Source organism: Lasiosphaeria miniovina, assembly GCF_030549165.1.
Source record: "Lasiosphaeria miniovina strain SMH2392-1A chromosome Unknown B0T26scaffold_5, whole genome shotgun sequence".
Lineage (NCBI taxonomy): Eukaryota > Fungi > Ascomycota > Sordariomycetes > Sordariales > Lasiosphaeriaceae > Lasiosphaeria > Lasiosphaeria miniovina.
In genome coordinates, this window is record NW_026848224.1 from 1,714,952 (window position 1) to 1,736,686 (window position 21,735).

The window sequence follows — 21,735 nt, forward strand, 5'->3', positions numbered from 1 at the left end:
TACTTGCTCATAACGTAGATTTTCTGGAGCCATATTTTCTTGCCCAAACGCCCATTAGTAACTCATTGTTGACAATTCTCTAACTACGCAGGCCCATGACCCAGCCAGCCCGTCTCGACGTTGGTAAGATAATTCAAGGCTCAGCAAGTACCCGCAGCGGCTCCGACGAACTAAAGTCAGAGTGGGTGAGGTGGGGCATATTTTTACCTGCACCCCCGGTCGAATTTCTTGCGGCGAACCCCACCACAGACTGCACGCTGCGCACAAAATCTTCAATACCTAAACCGAGCGACAAGAGCAGCTTTCGCGGTAGCGCTACAGAGTCCAATCGCTTCCCTCTGCTACCCGAAGATAAACTGCCCAGCATGGCGCCGTCATTTGATCACCTACGCGATGAGGACCTCGACGAGGATGATTTCGACCAAGATGAGGTGGATATTTCCGACCTTCAAGAAAAATACGAAGTTTCGCTCGAGCAGGGCTACGACACGTTTGTCGTCGTCGACAACCTGCCCCAAGTCGACGAGGGAAAGAAGCCAAGTCTGATCAAATTCTTGCTCAAGAAGTTGAACACAGTTGGGAAAACACGGGAGGATCTAATTTTCATGCCCATGGGAGAGGATGGCCAGTCGCTCAGGTACGTCAATCGGCGACTCCATCCGGCAATCTGCCCTCCGCTCGACTCTCCGTTTCGGACGAGCGCGCTGATGCGAACACCTACAGATTTGCCTTTGTCGAGTACTCGTCGGCAGCCGAGGCGGCGGCGGCTGTGCGCCAGCTCGACCTTGTCCCCCTCGACAAGAGGAACATTATGCGCGTCAACAAGCTCACCGACATCGACCGCTATGGACGCGAAGGCCGTATCGACGAGAACTACACTCCGCCAAAGATCGAAGAGTTCCACGAACAGGAACACCTGCGGTCTTTCATGGCAGACCCCACCGGCCGCGGCAGAGACCAGTTTGTCATGTACAGAGGAGATTCCGTCGGCGTCTTCTGGAACAACGAGAAGGACCAGCCTGAGAACATTGTCGACAGGCCGCACTGGACCGAGACGTTTGTGCAGTGGTCGCCTCTGGGAACATATATGACGTCGGTACATGCGCAGGGTGTCCAGCTCTGGGGCGGCCCGTCGTGGACGAGGCAGAAGCGGTTCCCCCATCCTTTTGTCAACCTTGTCGCCTTTTCCCCCGGCGAGAAGTATCTGGTCACCTGGTCCAACCGCCCCATCGCCATCCCCGACGAGGGCCACCCTATCCTCACGCTGGATGACGACGGCAAGAACTATATTATCTGGGATATCGAGACCTCCAAGCCCATCCGCTCCTTTGCGCAGCTCGACATATTGGGACCCCCCGACGAGAATGGCGTCAAGAAGCCGCTAAAGGCTCCCTGGCCCGCCTTCAAGTGGTCCGCCGACGACAAGTACGTTGCGCGCTTGACGCCAGGCGCCTCCATATCTGTCTACGAGCTGCCTAGAATGAACCTGCTCGAAAAGACGGCCATTAAGATCGAGGGAGTGGTTGACTTTGAGTGGGCGCCGGCGTCGCCGCAGCGAGACGGGATCAAGACGTACGAGCAGCTCTTCTGCTTCTGGACCCCAGAAATCGGAAGCAACCCCGCTCGTGTCGCTATGATGAGCATTCCCTCCAAGGAGGTTGTTCGGTCGTTGAACCTGTTTAGCGTAACGGACGCCAAGCTCCACTGGCAGTCAGATGCCGCCTATCTCTGCGTCAAGGTCGATCGGCATTCCAAGTCCAAGAAGTCCCAAGCAACGACTCTGGAAATCTTCCGCGTAAAGGAGAAGGGCGTTCCGGTTGAGGTCGTTGACACAATCAAGGATACGGTCATCAACTTCGCTTGGGAGCCGAAGGGAGACAGGTTCGTCATCATCACCACCACAGAGCCAGTCGCCGCCACCGCCGTACCCCCAAAGACGTCAGTGACCTTCTTCTGCCCAGAGAAGATGAAGGGGTCAGCTATTGGAAACTTCAAGCATCTGCGCACACTCGACAAAAAGAACAACAACGCTATCTACTGGTCTCCTAAGGGCAGATTTGTTGTCGTTGCCACTGTCCACAACCAGCAGTCTTCGGATCTCGACTTTTTTGACCTCGACTTTGAGGGCGAGAAGCTCGAGTCTGACAAGGACATGACCGCCAACTTGCAGTTGATGAACACGGCCGATCACTACGGCGTGACCGATGTCGAGTGGGACCCCTCTGGTCGGTTTGTCGCCACGTGGGCGTCGGCCTGGAAGCACTCGGTATGTTTTCTTAGTCTGTACGGGTTTCATCAGATGATCTTGCTAACTTGTCCCCAATATAGATGGAGAATGGATATCACATCTACGACTTCAAGGGTGAGGTATTGCGCGAGGAGCCTATTGAGAAGTTCAAGCAGTTCCAGTGGCGGCCGCGCCCTGCAACGCTCCTCAGCAAGGAGGAGCAGAAGACGATCCGCAAGAACCTCCGCGAGTACTCGAGAATATTCGAGGTCGAGGATACCGAGCGCATCAACAGCGCGGATGTGGCTGTTGTCCAGGAGAGACGCCGTCTGCTCGAGGAGTGGCTTGCTTGGCGCAAGTCGATGGAGGAGGAGGCTGCCGAGGAGCGTGCGGCTCTAGGGCTGCCTGCCGACCCGGTTGCCGACCTTCTCAAGGCCAAGACCGCCGAGCTTGCTGCCGGAGAGGAGGAGAAGATCATCGAGGAGATTATGGAAGAAGTACTCGAGGAGACGGAGGAGATCGTCGCGTAAATTGGCCATCTCTTGGGCACGGGCGGCTAGAGCGAGAAGCACCTCACCTCTTGCTGTCGTGTGTATTTCTGATTTTTCTTCCACGGTTCTTCACAGGCATGCGTGCACCTGCGTATCTATGCGCAGGTGTGGTTTTCGCACACCATCGACCGGGCAGAGTCCGCAGCTGGGCGATATCAAAACTCGGGTCAAGTTGGAAGGGGAGCTTTATTCTGTTCGCCATGGTTTTAAATCGGCAGGTCTTTTATGTCGGTGCCACACTTATGGTGTTTTTCAAGCGAGAAAGAAGATAAAAGATTATTCCCGGACCTAGTTTTTACTCTGTTGTTGTTGGGCTCAAGATGCTGATACGGGTGGCCCTGAAAGATGTAGGTATGATACCATGCCTATTATATTTGCCGTTTCACGGAAAGAGAATTTGGAGAAAATGTTCCAGCTTCTCAGAGTTCACCAAAATATATCTCTAACTATGACCATCTAACCTTACAACACCAGCGGCAGGGCTGTTGATCACATTGTTTCCATCGTCAGTCTCCCTTCATCTCGTCATCATCTCAGCCGTGGTCATGGAGCTGTTATTGTATGTTACAAAGTCGACGGATCGATCACGGCTCGAGAAGACGTAACGACCAACGCTTCTGGGTTCAGCTCGCAGGCTCATTAGAGGCTCGTCGGTGTTGTATACATCTGTATTTCCTATCCCCCTTTGTCGTTTGTGCTCGTGAGACTTGTCAAAATGGAGGCAAAATGGTTGCTACCTACTAAGGACTCAACTCCGGCAACAGTAAAACTTCCTAGACAGGCCAAAGTTGGCCAACCGAAGATATCTTCGAGCTTGTCCCTCACTAACAATTCTTATCATAATAGCAGGCAACTCGTCGTTAAAACGTCTTGAACTACAAGGGAGTTATACCGATGCTGAAGCTGGGTCCCTAGGAGATGGATGTGAGGAGGCAGTACTAAGTTGAAAAGACTGCGAATGGGTTTTGGGTTACGAATAATTGACATGAATTTGGCCGACGAAACAGGCCCAACCAGACCCAAGACTAACCGAAGTACGGATGCGAACAGCCAACACGAACAGAGTATTTATAATTCCCCAGAGATTTCTCCTCAAGCCGGCGTTCAAGGGACAAGACAGATCTCTGACAGATGATCAATGGGACAAAAAACGGCACGACAAGCAACAAGAAACGAACTCCGTTGAGAAAACAATACAACACAACATAATTTACCAGGCAGTGAAGGGCAGAAGGAGTCATGATTCTATAAACAGCTAGCGAACAGTTTGTCCGTAAGGCCCCGCATACAGATGGATTGGGGATCGAACCCATGTCTCGGTCCTGCAGTTTTTAATCCCGAGTGCAGAGCCATTTGCGAGCCGCTGGAGGAGGGTCTCGCGCAAATGGATGTGACTGGTGATCTAAAGATAGCGGACTGCCACTGTAGACAGCCGAAGCCAGAAACACAATGGTTGACGAAAACGACGCCACCATGAGTTGGGGTACTATGTTTTAAACCCTCAACATGGCAGACACCAACGGTCCACTAAAAACAATGCTAATGTGGCAACCGGTTCTACAACGCCAATGAGGCTAACGATCCCACTACACATTGAAGTGCTATTCTCTAACTTTACCTTCGCTGCCGAGACCAGGTAAAGTATTGCAGTTGCCCTCTGCTGTTGCTGTTACCTGTCCTCGGCAGTGTCCAGCTCCACGATTCCACAGTTGACTTCCCCCTAGAGTCACAGGCACTTTTCTCGTTAGGTTTCATAATGGCTATCCCAAACTAGGGTATTCTACAGAGGTTCAAGAACTCAAATGGTAAAAACCGCACAAGTTGTTGCATCTGCGCTGGCCCTGATCAGACGGGATCGAAACACAATTAAGTGGGCGACCCGCGTCTTTGAGATGCAGGTTTCCCAGGCGGCTCCGCGAGGGGGTGCAGAGTCCGACTTCGCCGCCCACAGACAAACAATGTTCGCGTGGTCGAAAACAAGCCACGATGTTGAAAGGTGAAGGTTGTGATGATGATGAGAGGGGAGAAAAATAAAACAGCCAGAACGAGAAAAAGAGACGGTGTTTATACTTTTTTTGGAGAGGGGATGATCGAGCGCAATCACTCTCAGGATCAAGCCACTGAAGCCAGCGTGAAGGCCGAAAAGGCAATTATTTCTCTTCCGGAGCTGGAAAATGGGAAAACAGTTGTCTCGAAGTCAGACGCGTCACGCCTAGCATTACGGACTCGGATTTGCTGAGCGTGACCTGATCCCTGATTCCCGGGAGATTGGCCTCTTTCCACCAAGCTCCACTCTCCGTATCTCCAGAAACCAATTGGACGCCCGTCTAATGGTTCGTTCCTTCGTTGAGAGCTGGGGAGTCGAGACCTTCGTTAACGACTGTCGGATTTTATCGAGTCGACCAGTTCTTTTGGTCAAGCGCTCCTCTTACAAGGAACTTCTCAGAGAGACAGTCTCACAGTCTCAGCCGCTACCTGCCTGGTCGCGTACATATCTGGGGACTATCACCGAACTTTGTGAAGCCGCAAACAGTTTTCATCCGATAAGAAGAATAAAAAAGCCGGTGTAGTGTCTGGTTCTTTTTCTGGAATAGTTGCGGAATGGCTGCCCAGCGGTTGCTCAAGCTTGGGATTCACAAGCGACATTCCCGAATTACGGCAGTGAGGCTTGATGCCGCTTTGGCAACCATCAAATTACGCGAGGTGGGTCCCGGGCCCGGTAGCCGAACGACGGCGCCGACGCCACGGACTCGGGGCGAAACCGTGAAGCACAACAGCTGCGAGCTTCCGACGGAGAAACTTCAGCAAAAGTTCGGGAATCAGGAATGCTATTCACCGGATCAGCTTCGTGTGCTGTAACAAATATGTGACGGGAGCTCGGTTCATCCGGGAATCTGAATGTTGACACTTGACAGGCAAGGATGCCAGAGTTTGCCGAAACTATCCAGCCACCAGCCAACGTCTGGGCCTCTTTCTTATCTTTTCTTTTTCCATACGTTGTCTGGGAACCAAAGAAGTCAAGTGGGCCCACAAACGTCCTGATTCTGGCGAAGACTGCCTGAACGACAGGGTAGGTAGCTCTCCATGGGAATTTGCGCACTATTGACCGAGTGATCTGTCTCGCCATTAAGACCATACCAGTCCCTCCCAGTAGCGTTACCAGGGCAAATCCAGTAGACACCTTGATGCGACGCGTGTTGTCCAGACACCACAAATCGGTGATAATTCCCCTCTCGCTAGTGTCCGTGTGTCCGTGTGTCCTCACCCTCAACTTTGCAGGCCCCTTTCTTAGGCTCGGATATTCCACAGATATTCAAGCCCAAGTTCTTTCTTTTTGGTGTGCATCAGCATCGCCCTCGAAGCCGGCCGGCTCTGGGAGATCGTCGCGATGCTTCCTACTCTCGAGCAAGAGTATGAACTCAGAAAATGCAACAGGCGCATCCCTCTGCAGGACTGTTATCTTCAGATCCAGCAGGAGGCTGCCGGGCTTCTCGCTTCCATGACTATGCAATTCAACAACCAATCCGGAACCTCGACAAGCAAGCCCTCCGCCCTGATGTGTCGGGAATTCTCAGTCGACGAATCCGAGTATGCCCCTCAGAGACGGAACCACTTTGAAACATTCCAAAGGCTCTGGAACGAAGAGCAAGCGGACCTTGCGGCGTATGCTCGCCGTCACCAAGAGTCAACTCTTGAAAGGGTAGGCCGAGTTCTAGTGGTCGCCGACGGCATGCCAAATTGACGATGAGTTAGTTATCCAAGTCCGTGGCCCGTCCAATTTGGTTGGAGAAGTTCAACTCTTCGGTCCCTCTAAGCCCTGCTCGGCAAGTTCAACAGCCAACGGTCACCTCGCCGGAACACCGCCAATCCCAGCCCCAACAGTCGAGAGAACCAAACGCGGGTGCTAGAACGCACACCACTGAGCCTTCAAGCAGTCGTTGTAGGCCAGAGTATCCGTCTCGAAGTGCCTCCATCAGACGCGACGCAGGCAGACACTGCGATATCTATACGTTATGCGACGCAATCTTGAAGGAGGCCCCGGACACTGCCAGACGGCGAGACGTATACCCAGATCGTGAACCAAGTGCTTCAGAGAGCCAGATCAGGGGGTTCGCGGCTTGGGAGACATTGGGGAAGGGGCCGCAATCACCAACCGGTAGCAGAGAGCTCCCGAGACTCAGAGGGCACGGGCTGCCGTTAGAGAACGCCGACTCGAACCAAGAAGTCATCTGGGGCTTGCTCGAGACAATGCGGGAGCGGCTCGACGAGGGAGACGGAGACTCCCTTGCCGTGCTATATCGTCTTATCCTGGAGCTGCTTGACAGGATGAACGCACAAGCCGTCGGGCTCACGGATGGGTTGAACGAGTTGAGGCTGAGACAAGATGAGGCTGCTAGGGTTGTCAGAGTCGCGGCCCATGTCCCTCTTGAGCAGCAAAAAGGGAAATTACGTGATGTGCTGTTGCACAGCATAGAGAGAGAGGAGGAGGAAAACGACAATGACGCGAACGAGGTTGACCAAGGAGACGACGATGACGACGATGACGACAACGTATTGAGCCGTTTAAAGGTTGAATTCGACAAGTCCATCGACGGACCAGAGGAGTCTCACATCAAGGCTGGCATCAAGGGAAAAGGAGGTCCTAGGTATACGCAGACTCGATTCACAGTGGAATCTTCTGTAGTCAATGCTCGTCAGGCGGTTGCTGCCCAGGTGGTGACTCCCCAAGTGGTGGTTCCCCAGGTAGTGAAATCTAAGCAAGGGGCGGCATCAACGGTTGCAGAGAACACAACCGCAGCGGGCGACAAGCGGCGGGCCGATGGAGAGCTAGGAGGAAGTCCGGGCAAAAAGCCGGCACCGCCTTGGGTGCGCGTTGTGAGTATCATTCCTAATCCGCATTTGGAACGGCAAGCCAAAGAGCTTGCCAGGGCACGCAAGGCCGGTTGCAAGCGTAACCCAATGACGATAGAGTAAATAAATTGATGCAGAACGCATTCCGTACTCTGGTCAGCTATGCCTGGTTTGATGCTCCGTATGCCGTGATAGTCTTCTGTAGGTAAGCCTTTCCAGTCTTGTGGTTGAGTTTTGCTCTGGAGTGTCATAGCTCGAGGTTGAACGGAACCAAAGGTCACGATGAGAACTAGCTCCAAATCGAGAAAAGTTACAAATACGTAACTGCCTAGAATTCTATTCGACTCTTGCTCAAAGTTGTCTCGGATCTTGCTAAACAAAATATCGTCGATCTGATCGAAGCGGGGAACCGATTGGGTGCGGGCGTGGTCAGCCGCCACACGGGAACTCTCCGGAAGCCCGCCCAGGTTGCAGGGTGCCTGTGGATCGGATCTGGGCTAACTCGGGTCTGAGGTCCCGAAAAGCTGAAGTGCGTCCTGGCCGTGGGGGGTGCTTCACGAAAGGAGCTAAGCAGCCAAGCAACAGCCAAGGCGGGCTGGTTCCACACTGTCTGGGGGTTACCGCAACATGGAAATGCCGGGGTCTGCGTCTGCATCTTACTAAATTTTCTTTTTTACAGCGCGTTTTTCTCTTTCTGCAGGACTCCCAGCAAGCGCTCAGGGCTCCCGCGCTCAACAAAATCCTTTTAGCTCCCCCAACAGAAACATCCACTCCACTTTTACCAGGCGAAGGTGGCAGTTGCTGAATGCAGGAGAGGCTGGTTGGACGCCACCTAATTCTGGTCCCCCATTCTAGGAGGTAGAAAATAAAGTTGGCTTCGAAGAACGGGGGATGCTATCGATATTTTAACTCGATATCGGAATTATCCTACAAATCCAGACTCGAGAAACTTAGGCAAACTTATTGTACCCATTAAACACATCCAGCGTGGTGACCCCGCCCCCGCAATTCAGACCCTCCGTCTGCTAAATCTCAACATGACGCACCCTGGGACGCCGTAACAGCGAAGGGAAGGGTCCACTTCCCTTTTCGCCGCACAGGGGAGAGCGACAACGACCGTGCTTTAAGTCGCCAGTCGGACGAGACCGTTGCTCGAGTCAACCCATGCATTTCTCGCCTTCACCGGCTCCGCTAGTTGCTCCAAAGAGCATTTCGAAGAAAGCCGTGGCTATCCTGTTGCCATGTGCAATTCATCATGAGGAGATTCTCCCTGCGTGGTCTGGTCTGGCCTGGCCTCGTCTGTTCTGATCTTATGTCTCCTTCCTCCTGCATAGCCTCTTGTTGGTTCCTATCCTATAGTACTTAAATATCCGTGCCCGAAAGACCCTGTCATCCGTAACCACACTCGATGCTGGCAGACCAGATGATAGGGATCCTTTGCGTTATCGCTGCAGCCGCCATCACCAAGCCCAGCACGACAACTAGCTGCGTTGATCGTGAAAGACGGAGTGACATGCAGAAGTCTGAATGCAGGCCAGCGGCGATCTTCAGTAGACTGTAAGCTAAGACGATTTTGGTCAGCCAGCACGCCTCTGGTCAGTTTCTCTCCTCATCCGCTCCTGTCAGGCCAATCCTAAACGTGCTGGGCCTCGGCAAAACGTATTTTTGCCTGTTAGCCTGGAGGTCTCGCCATATTCAGCTGCGTCGCTGCAAGCCATGGCCTCCACTGTCTCAATGCTCACTGTCCAGCAGCAACATCACCTGCTGGCTGACTGGCATGTGAAGTCTCTCTCCCACGGGTCCACCATGTACAGTACCGCACTGTACATACACAGGGCACCAGAGGCGGTGAATTCCTCTTCGTGCAATCTTGGCGGCACGCCTGAAGGGCGGCGGCACTTTGGGACTCGCTCGGTTTGGGGCGAGACCTCCAGGTTATTCATACAGCCACTGATCCGACGCCAGGGCAGGGAGAATCGAGGTTCGTAAGACAAGGTGGGCGCTTCGAACTGAATAAAGTCCTCCTCTTGTCCGCCTTAAACAACCAGTCGCCCTTCGTGTCCAGCCAATTGCACTTGCACACCATCCCAAGGTCGTCTAAAAGATCCAATTACTTCTACTTTATGTGTGCGGGCTGTGGTTCCGGCGAAAAATAGTAGGACGTGTACCCCAGTGCCTCCTAGCTTTTAATTATTACCCCGTCGCAGCAGGGGCCCCAACAAATCCACCTCCCAAGGAAATCCGGCCCACGCAAAGCAAAAGAAAACCCAAGGCAGTTTGCTGTAAGCCAAAAGATACTTTTCCTCTTCTGCAAGAGAGCGAGCCAACGAGCCAGCCACCCAGCCGGTTTCGCGCCTCTTGTCCGGAATAGTACGGTATTCCTTGCGTTTGAGGTGTGTAGCATACGGGAGCGCAGCATTTGCATTCCGCCACCAACACCGTTCGTTGGCTCAGCGCTACTTGCAGCCAGTTCTCCCCATCCTCCCGTCCTCTTATCACCTCGTCCTTCCACTTCGCGCCTACGCATCGCCTCTACCGTCTCGCATCTTCCCGTCAACCGTTGTATCTCTGTTCTTCGAGAAAGTCGTTCCATATAGAGCGCGATAATGGCTTCCGCGACCGCATCCAGCCTTCCGGCTGCCAAGGCCCCCGTCTTTAGAAGGACGACAACCTCACACACCATCGATTCAGTATCTTCGCCTTCGACCGGCAACGTCTCGCCCACGGATGAGGGGTCACCGTTCGGATCCCCCCGCGCTTCGGCCTCGTCGACGTCTCTGTCTTCAATGGGCTCGGACGATAAGGAGACGAGCACCAAGGACTCGTATGGCAAGCTGATTGACACATATGGAAACGAGTTCCAGGTTCCCGACTTCACTATCAAGGACATCCGAGATGCCATTCCCAAGCACTGCTTCGAGCGATCGACGCTGCGAAGCCTGTCGTACGTTCTCCGTGACATAGTCTACCTCGCCACGACCTTTTATCTTTTCCACAACTTCAACACGCCCGAGTACGTCCCGGTCAAGGCCGCGCGTGTCGTGCTGTGGGGAATCTATTCGTTCATGCAGGGGCTCTTCGCCACTGGCCTCTGGGTGCTCGCCCACGAGTGCGGCCACGGTGCCTTCTCGGCATCCAAGACAGTCAACAACTGGGTTGGCTGGATCCTACACTCGTCCCTGCTCGTCCCCTACTTCAGCTGGCAGATGAGCCATAGCAAGCACCACAAGGCCACCGGAAACATGGAGCGCGACATGGTCTTTGTGCCGCGAACCCGCGAGCAGTTTGCCAACCGCATCGGCCGCTTCATCCACGAGCTCGATGAGCTGACCGAGGAGACCCCCATCGCTACTCTGATCCACTTGATCGGACAGCAGGTTATCGGCTGGCCCAACTACCTCTTGACGAACGTGACGGGACACAACTTCCACGAGAAGCAGAGAGAGGGGCGCGGCAAGGGAAAGTACAACGGCTTCGGCGGCGGTGTGAATCACTTTGATCCCAGAAGCCCCATTTATGACCACAATGAGGCTTTCCGTGTCGTGCTGAGCGACGTTGGTTTGGCACTTGCCATCACCGCACTGGTGTGCCTCGGCCAGAAGTTTGGCTGGAACAATATGGCTGTTTGGTACTTTTTGCCGTACCTGTGGGTGAACCACTGGCTTGGTAAGTGACATCCCCCAGCCCTTCAAAATCCGAGAAGAAAATAGCAAGACAAGTGGCTAACCGGGACATTTCCAGTCGCCATTACCTTCCTGCAGCACACCGACCCGTCTCTGCCTCACTATACTCCTAGCGAGTGGAACTTTGTCCGCGGCTGTGCTGCAACCATCGATCGCGAGTTCGGCTTTATCGGCCGCCACCTGCTCCACGGCATCATCGAGACGCACGTACTGCACCACTATGTCAGCACCATCCCCTTCTATAATGCCGACGAGGCGACCGAGGCCATCAAGCCCATCATGGGCAGACACTACCGCTCCGATACCAGCGATGGCCCCATTGGCTTCATCAAGGCCATGTGGAAGAGCGCCAGGTGGTGCCAGTGGGTCGAGCCCACTGAGGGTGCTGAGGGCCCTAGTCAGGGTGTCTTGTTCTTCCGCAACAAGAACGGCTTGGGTACCAAGCCCGCGACGGTCAAGCCTGCTCAGTGAAGCGTGATCGTTGGCGAAGACGTATACATCAAGGCGCGCGATCCACGACCCTGATCATACCACAAGGGCACGAATAATTGAGGCGTCAGCTTATTCTTCACTCTTTCCCCCCTCCACCGAAGTCGAATTCTAGTGCTACTGCTCCTAACGCGAATTTCTGGCGGGATATTAGCGTCCATCGCATCTTCCCTGAGCTCACAGTCGTTACCGGTTTGTCTTTCGATTGGAGTTGGCATGTTTCAGCCATTTATAGCAGGGTTTGGATCTAGAAGTCGGTCAATCATTTCGGAGTCGGAGTCATGAAAAGCGGGCTTTCGTTTCCTCTTTGCGTCACGGGCAAGAGGCCAGCAATGCAGCGAGGAAAGGGGTTGATATTTCGAGGAAGAAGATTTAGAGAGGTGCATAGATGATGCTAAGCAGACATAGAAAGTCTATTTTTTGCGGGTTTGGTGTCTGGTTTGTCGTGAAGGAGCTGACCCATAGTAGTGAGTGTAATAAGCAGGGAGGGAGTTGATATCTAGACATCTAGATTGGTGTTGTTATGAGCAGAAGATAACAAGATGCATCTGAGACTGGATTTTGATGGGCAAAGCGAGAAAGAGGGCAGGACTTAGTTCGTCAGCATGATTATTACGACAATGACAAAAGCAAAAGAAGTCCCGGTTTCCGCCTGTCCTTACGTGTGTATATATATGGTCGTTCCTCGGCCTCATGACCCCTCCATGAACCCCGGTTCCCCTCACTGGCACAGCTCAGTTGGTACCGCAGGTAAGGTAGGTTACGGGGCCGTGATGATGATTGGTGACTTGGCAGAAAGCCGCCTGTAAAAAAAAGTGCGGGGAGGCATAGACATGTCATCCATCTACGGTCTGCGGGCCAATTCCTCCTCACTCACCCTCTCGCCTTTCGCTTCCATGGACGAACAGATGTCGCCAACCCAAAACAAGGATCCTCCGCGTCTTCCGGGGCTGAGTGCACCACGACCACCACACATTGGCGGGAATCTGTCTGCCGGCGCTCTCTATTTCCTGTCCTGAGTGCCGAACAGCGAACCACCACACCACCACTACAGGATGTCAGTCCCGCTTGCTGATTTGCCGGTTCGCTGTTACAGGGAGCGTGGGTGGAGGGAAGGCAGACTGCAGCACTGTCTGCTGCCTGTGCAACAAAACTACGTGTGCGTGTATCGGTCGGTGGGTTGTCGAGAGTTTCCCGGCTTGATTCTGGTTCTTCTTATTATTTTGTTCTTGGTCTTCTCATGGCCCGAGGCGCTGAGCTGGGCCTACCTATGTTTGCCCTGTCCTGCCCTGTCCTGCCCTGCCCTGCCTTGCCCTGCCTTGCCCTGCCCTTTGACACACGCGTGGTTGCGCTGTCATGCCATGTCCATGTCCCGTCCGTCTCGGTCAGAAACCACTCCCTAGGTACCGATCCAGCGCGACGGCAACCTACAGTACGTACTCCGGAAAGACGATTGACATGACATGGCCTGCAAGGCGCTTTGGTCTCGAATGCCAGCGAGCGAGGTAGGTCTAGCCTTCCTAAGGATCTCAGGGCTTGTGGCTGTAGTGAAGTTCGCCTGTGCCGCCATTGCTTATTATTTTCCTCACGCGTTTGAACTTCCCGAAGGCGGTTGGTTGGTCGGTCGGGGTTCCTCCTCATTTCCGGCACCATGGCCGCCGCAGCGGATACGCTCGGAAGGAGCAGAAGCGAAACTCGAAAAGAAAACAAAAGGACTAGGAGAAGCAAAGAACCAAAACGCTGCACATCACTCGGGTGACACCGAGTTCGACAAAGGTTGAGCGGCGAATGGGACCAACAGCTTTAAATCGACACCTCATTTGGGATAGCGCAGTATCCGTACTTGTGAGACGCGTGTGTTCGAGAACGCCACATCCGCAAACCGAAGCTTCCCCCCCACAGCACGTTTCGTGCTTCTGGCAACTTGAAGCTTCTGCAGCCACGCCGTTCCTTCAGTGCCGGGAATGTGTTTCAAACTTTGTTTTCCCGCCAAGCTATTTTCAAAATGCTTCTCCCGGCAGTGCAGAAGACCCCCGGATAAGGTGGTGTCTTGTTAGGCTACCATGCTTGAACCGACGGTTTCACACCCTAGAAAGCGATAAAATTACAAGCGTGGGAAAAGTCGTAGCCCCCAGGACAAATGGTTACACCGACACAGAACCTAAACCCTAGAGTGCTGATAAGGCAACACACAACTCAATTCGGGTTCCGTAAGCATCATGGTGAAGTGGTGGGGAATCCTTAGCTAGAAACTACAAGACGTCAAGCTTGTCAAAGACAGACGGCTATGCATTAACTAACTTCTTGCCTTGGCCGAGTTTGCATCGGCCGGTCACGTCAAGTGACGGATGTTTGTTGGATGTTACAGTTCAATCCCTGAATATTTGTTAGCGCAGTACTTAGATACTGAGAAGAATAAAGAGTAAATACACGGGCTATGGGAAGCCTTTGATGTAGGATAATATAGACCGGGAGGCATGACTAAGAGAGAGAAAGGCCTCTTAGATTCTATAATAGGGGTTCTCTAAGCTTCACCTCCCTCAGTGAAAAACCTCTAGGCGAGCCATAAGAAATTGAGGCCTTCCGAATCTTGGAAAGTCCCCCGCTAACAAACGTTCAGAGATTAGATTGTACAAACTTGTACCTCTGTGCCGCCAACAACACCCGCGCCCCGCTTGTACTACCTTGTGCAGACAGGAGAGGGAGGCCCGGAGAGTACCGCCGAGGGAGGGTTAAAGTCTACCGATTCGTGATAGCGCCGATCAGTGCGGCCTGTCTGGTGGTTCAATCTGACAATGACAGGAAATAACTTGGAAAGTGTAGGCTCAAATGCGAGAAGGAGCCAAGGACAGGAAAACAGCGACGCCACGCCTGTTTTGGCGGGCCGGTAGCCTGCACAGTCAGAGCATGTGCTGGTTGGCGACGGATTAATCACTTGGAAACATCCATGGATGGACCGTGATGGAGGGTGGCCTCGCGGGCAAATGTCCGTAAAATGAGATGAATGATCCAATCCAGCCGGCGGGCAGCCCCAATCATTGCGTTATCTCTCTGCACACGGCAGGGAAATCCATCTTTGCCAACAGCCGACAGCTCACCGTTGCAGCGTCCCTTGCCCTGATTTTTGGGAAGCTTGCTTTCTAGGGTTACACTTGCTTTCGCAGCGGCAACTTCCAGGCTTTGCCAGGTTACAGTCGCCGATCCACCCGGCACAATCTGCATTCTGTACTGCTGCCCGCAGCTACGCAGCTCCCTTTCCCCTTCTTTTCCCCCTTCGCAGCGCGCTAGCTAACCGGTTAGCGCCTTCCGTCACTTCCTCGTTCTTGACTCTTTTCTTTCCTTCTCCCGATAAGCTGTCGCAAAAATACACTTCGTCCCTCGCTCGTTTTCTTTACACATCAGTCAGTCGTCGTCCGTCGACCAGTCGCTCACTCGCACTTTCCGCTACCGACCCCCTAAGGGAAAAAAATACAAGGGGGGAAAACCTACATTCGCTACATTTGCTCCGTTCCCTATCTCGGCCGCCGTCAATCGCTACCCGCATAACAACGGCCGATCTTCTTTCTGCAAACGCAACAATTATTGTTTTCCTTCAACTGTATCTCATTATAATACGCCGCTCGCATTTACTTGTTTTTGCTCTTCTCTTTGTTCCTAATTTTGCCGCCGTGTTGGCACCAGGGCGCATATTTTCTGCCGTCGAAGCGCTCCAGCGGCTGTCGCTAAACCCCAAAAGGAGCGACACCTTGAGACATTTGGGCAGCGTATCAGGGGTACCACCCTCGGACTCCCGCGAGATCACCCTTGGCCCAACGATTTCCGCCCGACTTTGCGCGACTGGAACAACGTTTCCTGCCACGCATAAGTTCGCGTACCCGCTGTAGCCACGACCCGGAACTCTAGGGATTCAAGCGGAACCTAGCCCCAACTCCCAACAGGCTGTCGGAGCCGCTGAACCACAAAAAAGAGGGAGGCAGGCTCCTCTCTTCGAACATCGCGCGAATCAATAAAAAGACTCCCGTCTAGTTCAGAACAACAATATGCAAATATGTTGATCTACGAGCGCGCCATTCACGACCCCGTCTCGCCCGGCCCGGGCTCTCCGCCAGGCATGACGACGTCCAAATCCTCCAAATCTTCATCGTTCAGCTCGCTCGACTCGGACGACGGCAGCGTTCTTGCTGATGTGAATCATTTTGAGGACATTGGGCTCCACGACAACACGCTACAAGATCCCCGAAACCTCTCAGACCAGTTCTTCAAATCACCGCCCAATCCCTATAGCCCGTCATTCTCGTCAGACTTCCGAGCCACTTCGAAGAAGCCTGCATCGGCTTCCACCCCCCGATTGCAATACTCGCGCGATTCATCGAGGTCCCGTCCGAAACGGGAATTCACCCCTGCCCCAAAATCACGGCCAACCTTCCCAAGTTTGCAGAACCAAATACGAAGTGTCAATGGACGCGTGGCGAGCCTCGGGCTTCTGCCCGACCCACATGCGAGCCCGCTCCCTATCCGCAGCCTGGGAGTCCGACACGCTCAAACATTTGCAGGACGGCACCGGAGTCCAAGCCCGAGTTTCTCCCTCTCTCCTCGAGACCCTAACCTCCAGATGAAGCCGCGGAGGAGCAGCTGGCAGTCGAATCGGGAGCGGAAAACTGCCATGGAACTGGAACTTGAATGCGACGAGGAGGATGGGGACGACATTCCAGAAGGACTCGTGTTAGATAACGTCCCAATATCGCCCCGACCACCCATGGAACGATCCAAGAGCCAGCCCTCTTCCAAGGCCCCCTCCCCGGAGCGGCCGGTAAAGGACAGGATACGGAGCGTGGGAAATGGGACACCGCCTGTAGCTATAGCCCATGGGTCACTCCGGTCACCAACCTGGAAGTCCGATTCAGCAATCAACTCGGCCGCCTCGAGCCGCGCAACCAGCCCGGTCATGTCGAGGGCTAAGAGCTGGAACGCCGCACTTTCAGAGTTGAACGCCGAGGCGAAGGCTTTGACGGAGAAGCTGGAAGAGCATGCCGACGAGGTGGATCACAAATCCCAACGCTCAAGCACTGGCTCCATGCCCACAGTGAGGAGGTCATCGGATTACTACGACACCAAACCCCGCGTCAAGTCGGCTATTGCCGAGCTGCCCCCTCTGCGCCGGACCAACATCATGATTGACCCATTGCCCATCTCCAAGGAAAAAGAGGCTGTTTTATCGCGAACCCGTCCTTCCTGGCTCCCGCCCAAGAATCCTGCTGAAGAACGCCGCCATTTGAAGGAATACCAGAAAATGATGGCGCAGAGTGCTGAGGCCGAGCGCCGTCGCGAAACGGCAAAGCGCGTTCGATCAGAATGCCGGGATACTGCTGCGGACAGCTTAATGCAAATCTGGGAGCAAGATATCCTCCCACGATGGAACGACGCTATTCGGGAGCGCAGGACGCGGGATCTCTGGTGGCGGGGCGTCGCGCCGCGCAGTCGAGGAGCTGTGTGGAACCGTGCCGTAGGAAACGAGCTTGGCCTCACCAAGACGTCATTCACGGCCGCTCTCGGCCGAGCTCGTGATATCCAGGCCAAGGCCAAAACGGGGCACGAGAGTGTCGAAGACTCGCGCGCCACTGCTTGGTTTGAGGCGATCGTGAAAGACGTCGGGAAGAACACATGGCCGGACCTGCGGATATTCCAGTCTGGAGGCCCGCTTCACCAAGGCTTAGTCGACATTCTCAGCGCATACGCCATGTACCGGAGCGATATTGGATATGTGCCAGGCTGCAATGTGAGTTTGGCTAGTTCCGGTGTTACTTTATCGAACTTCTAGTGCGCAGGATGACTAACACGCTGTCTCAGACCATCGCAGCGCTTCTTCTAATTAACTTGCCAACCCCAACTGATGCTTTCATCGCGCTCGCCAACATCCTGAACCGTTCCTTGCCTCTCAGCTTCTTCGCTTCTGATGCCGGGGCCAAGTCCACAGCCTATAATCTACTCCTGCAGACGTTGAGTCGCAAATACCCCAGCCTGCACGATCACCTGGTGCAACTGCCCGACCACGACCCAGAACTGTACCTGGGCGACATTTTTTCCAGCCTCTTCACCAACTATCTTGCTTTGGACCAAGCTGCCAGGCTCTGGGACGTCTATGTCTTTGAGGGCGACAACGTGTTGATTCGGGCTTGCGTTGCACTGCTCGCACAAAAAGAGATGTCCCTTATGGGGACGAAAACCATTGAAGACGTCAACACAATTCTTCGCCACAGTACCGAAGGTGCCAAGGGTCCCCAGGTGACCGAAGGACACGGCGAAGAAGATCGCTGGATGCGCGCTGTCAAGGAAGCGGGAAAAGCCTGACGGGCATATAGAGCTGGTCGTCGTTTATTTTCTTTGGCTTCAACAGACACAAAGTACACACACTCAACATACACTGGGAGGAATATTCACACCAACGCGTCACGAACACACACACTCACGGTACATATACACTTACAAGCAGGCGACACAGACACAGCCGGCGTTTTCCGACCTGCAGCATTACTTGGGGAATGGGTTATGATGAACATTGGGTGGTTTTCATTTTTTTTTCGCTTTAATATTCTTTCTGCGCATTGCGCAGCGTTAGTTTTGCATCGGCTACTGTGTATACTTAATATTCGATATCGCCACCGAGCGTGGCTCTTAAAGACAAAGGGGTTGAAGAACTTTTCTTCTAGATTTGGGGGCGACGAGGGACAGGGACTAGGATAGGATGACGTCTGCCTTTTTTCAGGCTCTGCTGCTATCTCACCTTTCGCAGCCGTTTGGATGGCCGTTCAATCTAACTACCTATCTACCTGGCACATGCTTGACTACCTCACCTGTGCTTTGCCGCGGTACAACAAAAAGTCAAACAATTAAACGGCACCGACAGAGTACTAGAGTCTAATCCTGTATTCGTACTGATATTGCGTTAGTTCGGGTACCTGTCGACTACATTACACGCCGTGGGAGAGACCCAGATGTCGGCAGGCCGAGATATGAATATGTGCAAAAATGTCTATACATTATCTCCCGAGCACTTACCTGTCCGTCATCCCTTTCTACTTTCTTGAGACGCTTCACGTGTTGGCAGGGTGACTGGCGCAACTGACATGCGATATCAAATGAATTCAGCTGGTGTACCTGTGCTCCGCACGTAAATGACAGATAATCTACCTAGCAAATCCGATTCTATGAGTCTGCCATTCTCCTGGAAACCCTATCTGGTCTTTTCGTTACCTTTTTGTAGCCAACCAACAGCTTTTGAGGGAGGAAACGAGAGAAAAAAAAAGCAATCATGACATCGTAACCACCAACAATAACAACCTCTCTCTCACTCACATATTCGTTCTTTTGTAGTCCGTTTATTTCCCAAAATGAAACATGGCTTAGATGTCCCACAGCAGCTCAACCACCTCGTCCATGGCCGGCTCTTTGCTAGTCTCGACCCCTGCCGCTCCGTCGTAGCCGCCCTCTGCCTCCTCATCCTCTTCGTCGGCAAGCATGCTGTCGCTCCCCCTGTACACATAGACCTGTCTAAAGGCGCGGCGGTTGTGTTCCCCGCTCGCGCCTTCCGTGACGACGACTGACACGTCGACCAGGTGATAGCTCTTCTTCTGGCGGTGGGTGAGGCGGGGCCGCAGCGGGCCGTAGCTGAAGTCGTAGTCGTGACTGTCGGGGGATTCCCAGGTGCCCTCGATGCGGGCAAAGTCGAGCGTGTCGGCGAGCCCGTCGCCGTACTGGGCGATGCTGTAGCCGTTGGCGAGCAGCGTGTCGCCGCCGAAGCGCCACCGCTGCAGGAAGCAGTCGCCACACACGCCCGTCACGGCCGCCATCTGCGGCAGCGGCGCGCGGTACCACGACTTCCAGTGGTGCACGCTCAGCGGCCGCGCGCCGCTCTCGTAGAAGCCCGACGCGTCGCCCCGCAGGTCGTGCTGGTGTAGCCCATGCACGAGCGAGAGCTTAGTGCGCGTGTTAGCGTAGATGCAGTCGCGCAGGATGCCGTCGCCCGTTGCTGGCGCCAGGGCCTCGCGGATGCTGTAGAAACAGAAACTATATAAGCTGGTGACTACTGCACAACGCGGGTTTGATGCAACCCTTCATTCTCTGGGGTATCTCATACCATTGCTCCGAGAGCGGCTCGATCTCGCGTGCGAGCGGCAGACTAAGAAACGCCCCTGCTCCGCCAAAGGCCATGATTCCCCAGACACGGATGCTGCTGAAGTCGTCCGACATGGCACCGAGCCAGGCCGGGCGCGTGTGGTCGTGCTGCGCCAGCTCTGCGTCGAGTGTGTAGAGCGACGGAAAGAAGGTGTCGTCGTCCATAACGCCGAGCCACCTAGTTTCGGGAGACGCCACGGCCACCATTTCTCGTACCAGCAGGAAGTGGTACTGCTCTATCGACTTCCGCTGGCTGCCATTCTCGCCCCCGCCCCCGCCCCCTTTGTCACCCCCGTGCAGTGACTCGGTATGTCTGAGCATACTGGGAGCTAGGAGCGTGGCGTTCACTTCCCATCGCCGATATTCCTCTTCCAGCGCCGTCAGATTGTAGTTTGCACCCAAGTGGTCGCCGTCCATGACAATGGCGACCAGTTGCGCCCCGGTTCCTGATAGCCAATGCGCAAGTGCCGGGAGCGACTCTCTTACGCGGTCGTACGTGGATGCTACGCCGAAGATGAGGTGCCTATACTGTCTCTCTGGGTAGGGCGGTGGGACCTGTAGGGAGATATAGTCGCAAGGACCGAGGTCAAGCCTGGGGCAGGCAGCCAGGTTGATGGTTGCCTTGTTGGTGAGAAGCGGAAGTGTGATGTTTGTGACGGCGTCTCGGTCGGAACTGTCTCGCAATGGCTTAATGCACCGACGCGTGTAGACAATACTGTCGGTGAGTCCCAGTTGCGGATGGCGAAGATGCCGGAGCTCAGGCCTCTCACACTTGCCAAGCTCTGAGGTTTCTTGACCTGCGACAGGTGTGCTCGCTTCTTTCGAGGAGGGTAGGCTGTCCTGAAGCTTAACAACATCAAGAGCCTTGGGCAAAGGTCGTTCTCCTCCAATGTTGAGGATTGACTTCGGTATTGGTATGCCATTATGGAGCCTGGAGGCGGTCAGGAGGAAGATAACCAAGACGAAGGCCGCTAGGACGGGGAAGCATTTCGAGAACCGCTGAGGGACGAGCATCATCTGCATCACATATCATCTCGACAGCTTCTAAATCAGTACCATATGCTGAAAACGCCAGGAGGAGCAGCGGACAGGCCGAGAGGTAGAAGATGATAATGTCAAGAGGTGTAGACCGAAGACAGCTGCGACTCCGGGTCGATTCGTCGAGGTTCGACAAGTACAGCGTTGAACAGCGACTGGAAGCGGAAGGAAACAACACACCTTATGCAAGTATCCTTCCGGCTTGTTGGAGCGACAATGGAAAACGTCTTGGTAAGTCTTCTACCGGTCCTCTGCCGCTCTCCGTGAGCAGTCATGCTCCACAACGATTTTCACCTCTGCATCTACTAATACAAACCCTGGTCGAGTACACGAAACTGAAGCCGCGTGTGCATGTAGCCCGTCCGGGCATAGCTGGGCTTATATGGCTATTAATGCCAGTGAGCAAGCAGACCGTTAATCGGAAGAGCCAACGTGATTCAAGCCATTTCAAGACCATTTCAATAGGATAGACGAGTCCCGGGGCTCATCTAGATCTAACATATTCTCCCGGATTGGGAAACGGCGGAAGTCACTGCACGGCTTGTACTAACTTGCAGCCACATAGAGGAGTCTGGATGAGCCGTGTTGCTGGGCCACGAGCGTAGAGGGGGATCACGACGACCAGAAATCCTTGGATCTCGCTAATGCAAAGACGATCGCCAAGAGATCCAAGCCGGGGCAGATCAGGCTACCCAATGTGACAGACAACAGTTATGACAGGTGA

The 21,735-nt window shown here is 54.0% G+C and overlaps 5 protein-coding genes across 5 annotated transcripts; 4 read left to right on the top strand and 1 right to left on the bottom strand.

The window, feature by feature from the left end:
* Positions 1-365: 365 nt before the first annotated feature.
* B0T26DRAFT_741795 (eukaryotic translation initiation factor 3 subunit B) lies at positions 366-2,757 on the top strand (the record flags this gene model as incomplete). Its single annotated transcript, XM_060444013.1, has 3 exons — positions 366-637; positions 724-2,266; positions 2,329-2,757. 3 exons carry the CDS (start codon positions 366-368, stop codon positions 2,755-2,757), a joined length of 2,244 nt encoding a protein of 747 aa, XP_060294199.1.
* Positions 2,758-5,379: 2,622 nt separating this feature from the next.
* B0T26DRAFT_677285 (uncharacterized protein) lies at positions 5,380-7,922 on the top strand (the record flags this gene model as incomplete). The annotated part of the gene is made up of 7 exons (XM_060440087.1): positions 5,380-5,626; positions 5,793-5,848; positions 6,071-6,478; positions 6,616-6,718; positions 6,851-7,653; positions 7,767-7,834; positions 7,883-7,922. The coding sequence occupies 7 exons, from the start codon at positions 5,380-5,382 to the stop codon at positions 7,920-7,922; spliced, it is 1,725 nt and encodes a 574-aa protein (XP_060294200.1).
* Positions 7,923-9,866: 1,944 nt separating this feature from the next.
* B0T26DRAFT_347694 (fatty acid desaturase-domain-containing protein) lies at positions 9,867-11,903 on the top strand. Its single transcript, XM_060434533.1, has 4 exons — positions 9,867-9,911; positions 9,973-10,022; positions 10,084-11,295; positions 11,371-11,903. The coding sequence occupies exons 3-4, from the start codon at positions 10,236-10,238 to the stop codon at positions 11,781-11,783; spliced, it is 1,473 nt and encodes a 490-aa protein (XP_060294201.1). The 5' UTR covers positions 9,867-9,911; positions 9,973-10,022; positions 10,084-10,235; the 3' UTR covers positions 11,784-11,903.
* Positions 11,904-15,849: 3,946 nt separating this feature from the next.
* B0T26DRAFT_650835 (rab-GTPase-TBC domain-containing protein) lies at positions 15,850-18,149 on the top strand (the record flags this gene model as incomplete). Its single annotated transcript, XM_060438215.1, has 2 exons — positions 15,850-17,577; positions 17,649-18,149. 2 exons carry the CDS (start codon positions 15,850-15,852, stop codon positions 18,147-18,149), a joined length of 2,229 nt encoding a protein of 742 aa, XP_060294202.1.
* Positions 18,150-19,396: 1,247 nt separating this feature from the next.
* B0T26DRAFT_604649 (uncharacterized protein) lies at positions 19,397-20,756 on the bottom strand (the record flags this gene model as incomplete). The annotated part of the gene is made up of 2 exons (XM_060435801.1): positions 19,397-19,850; positions 19,936-20,756. Coding segments are annotated over 2 exons (1,275 nt in total), but the record flags the coding sequence as incomplete, so codon positions are not given.
* Positions 20,757-21,735: the final 979 nt, after the last annotated feature.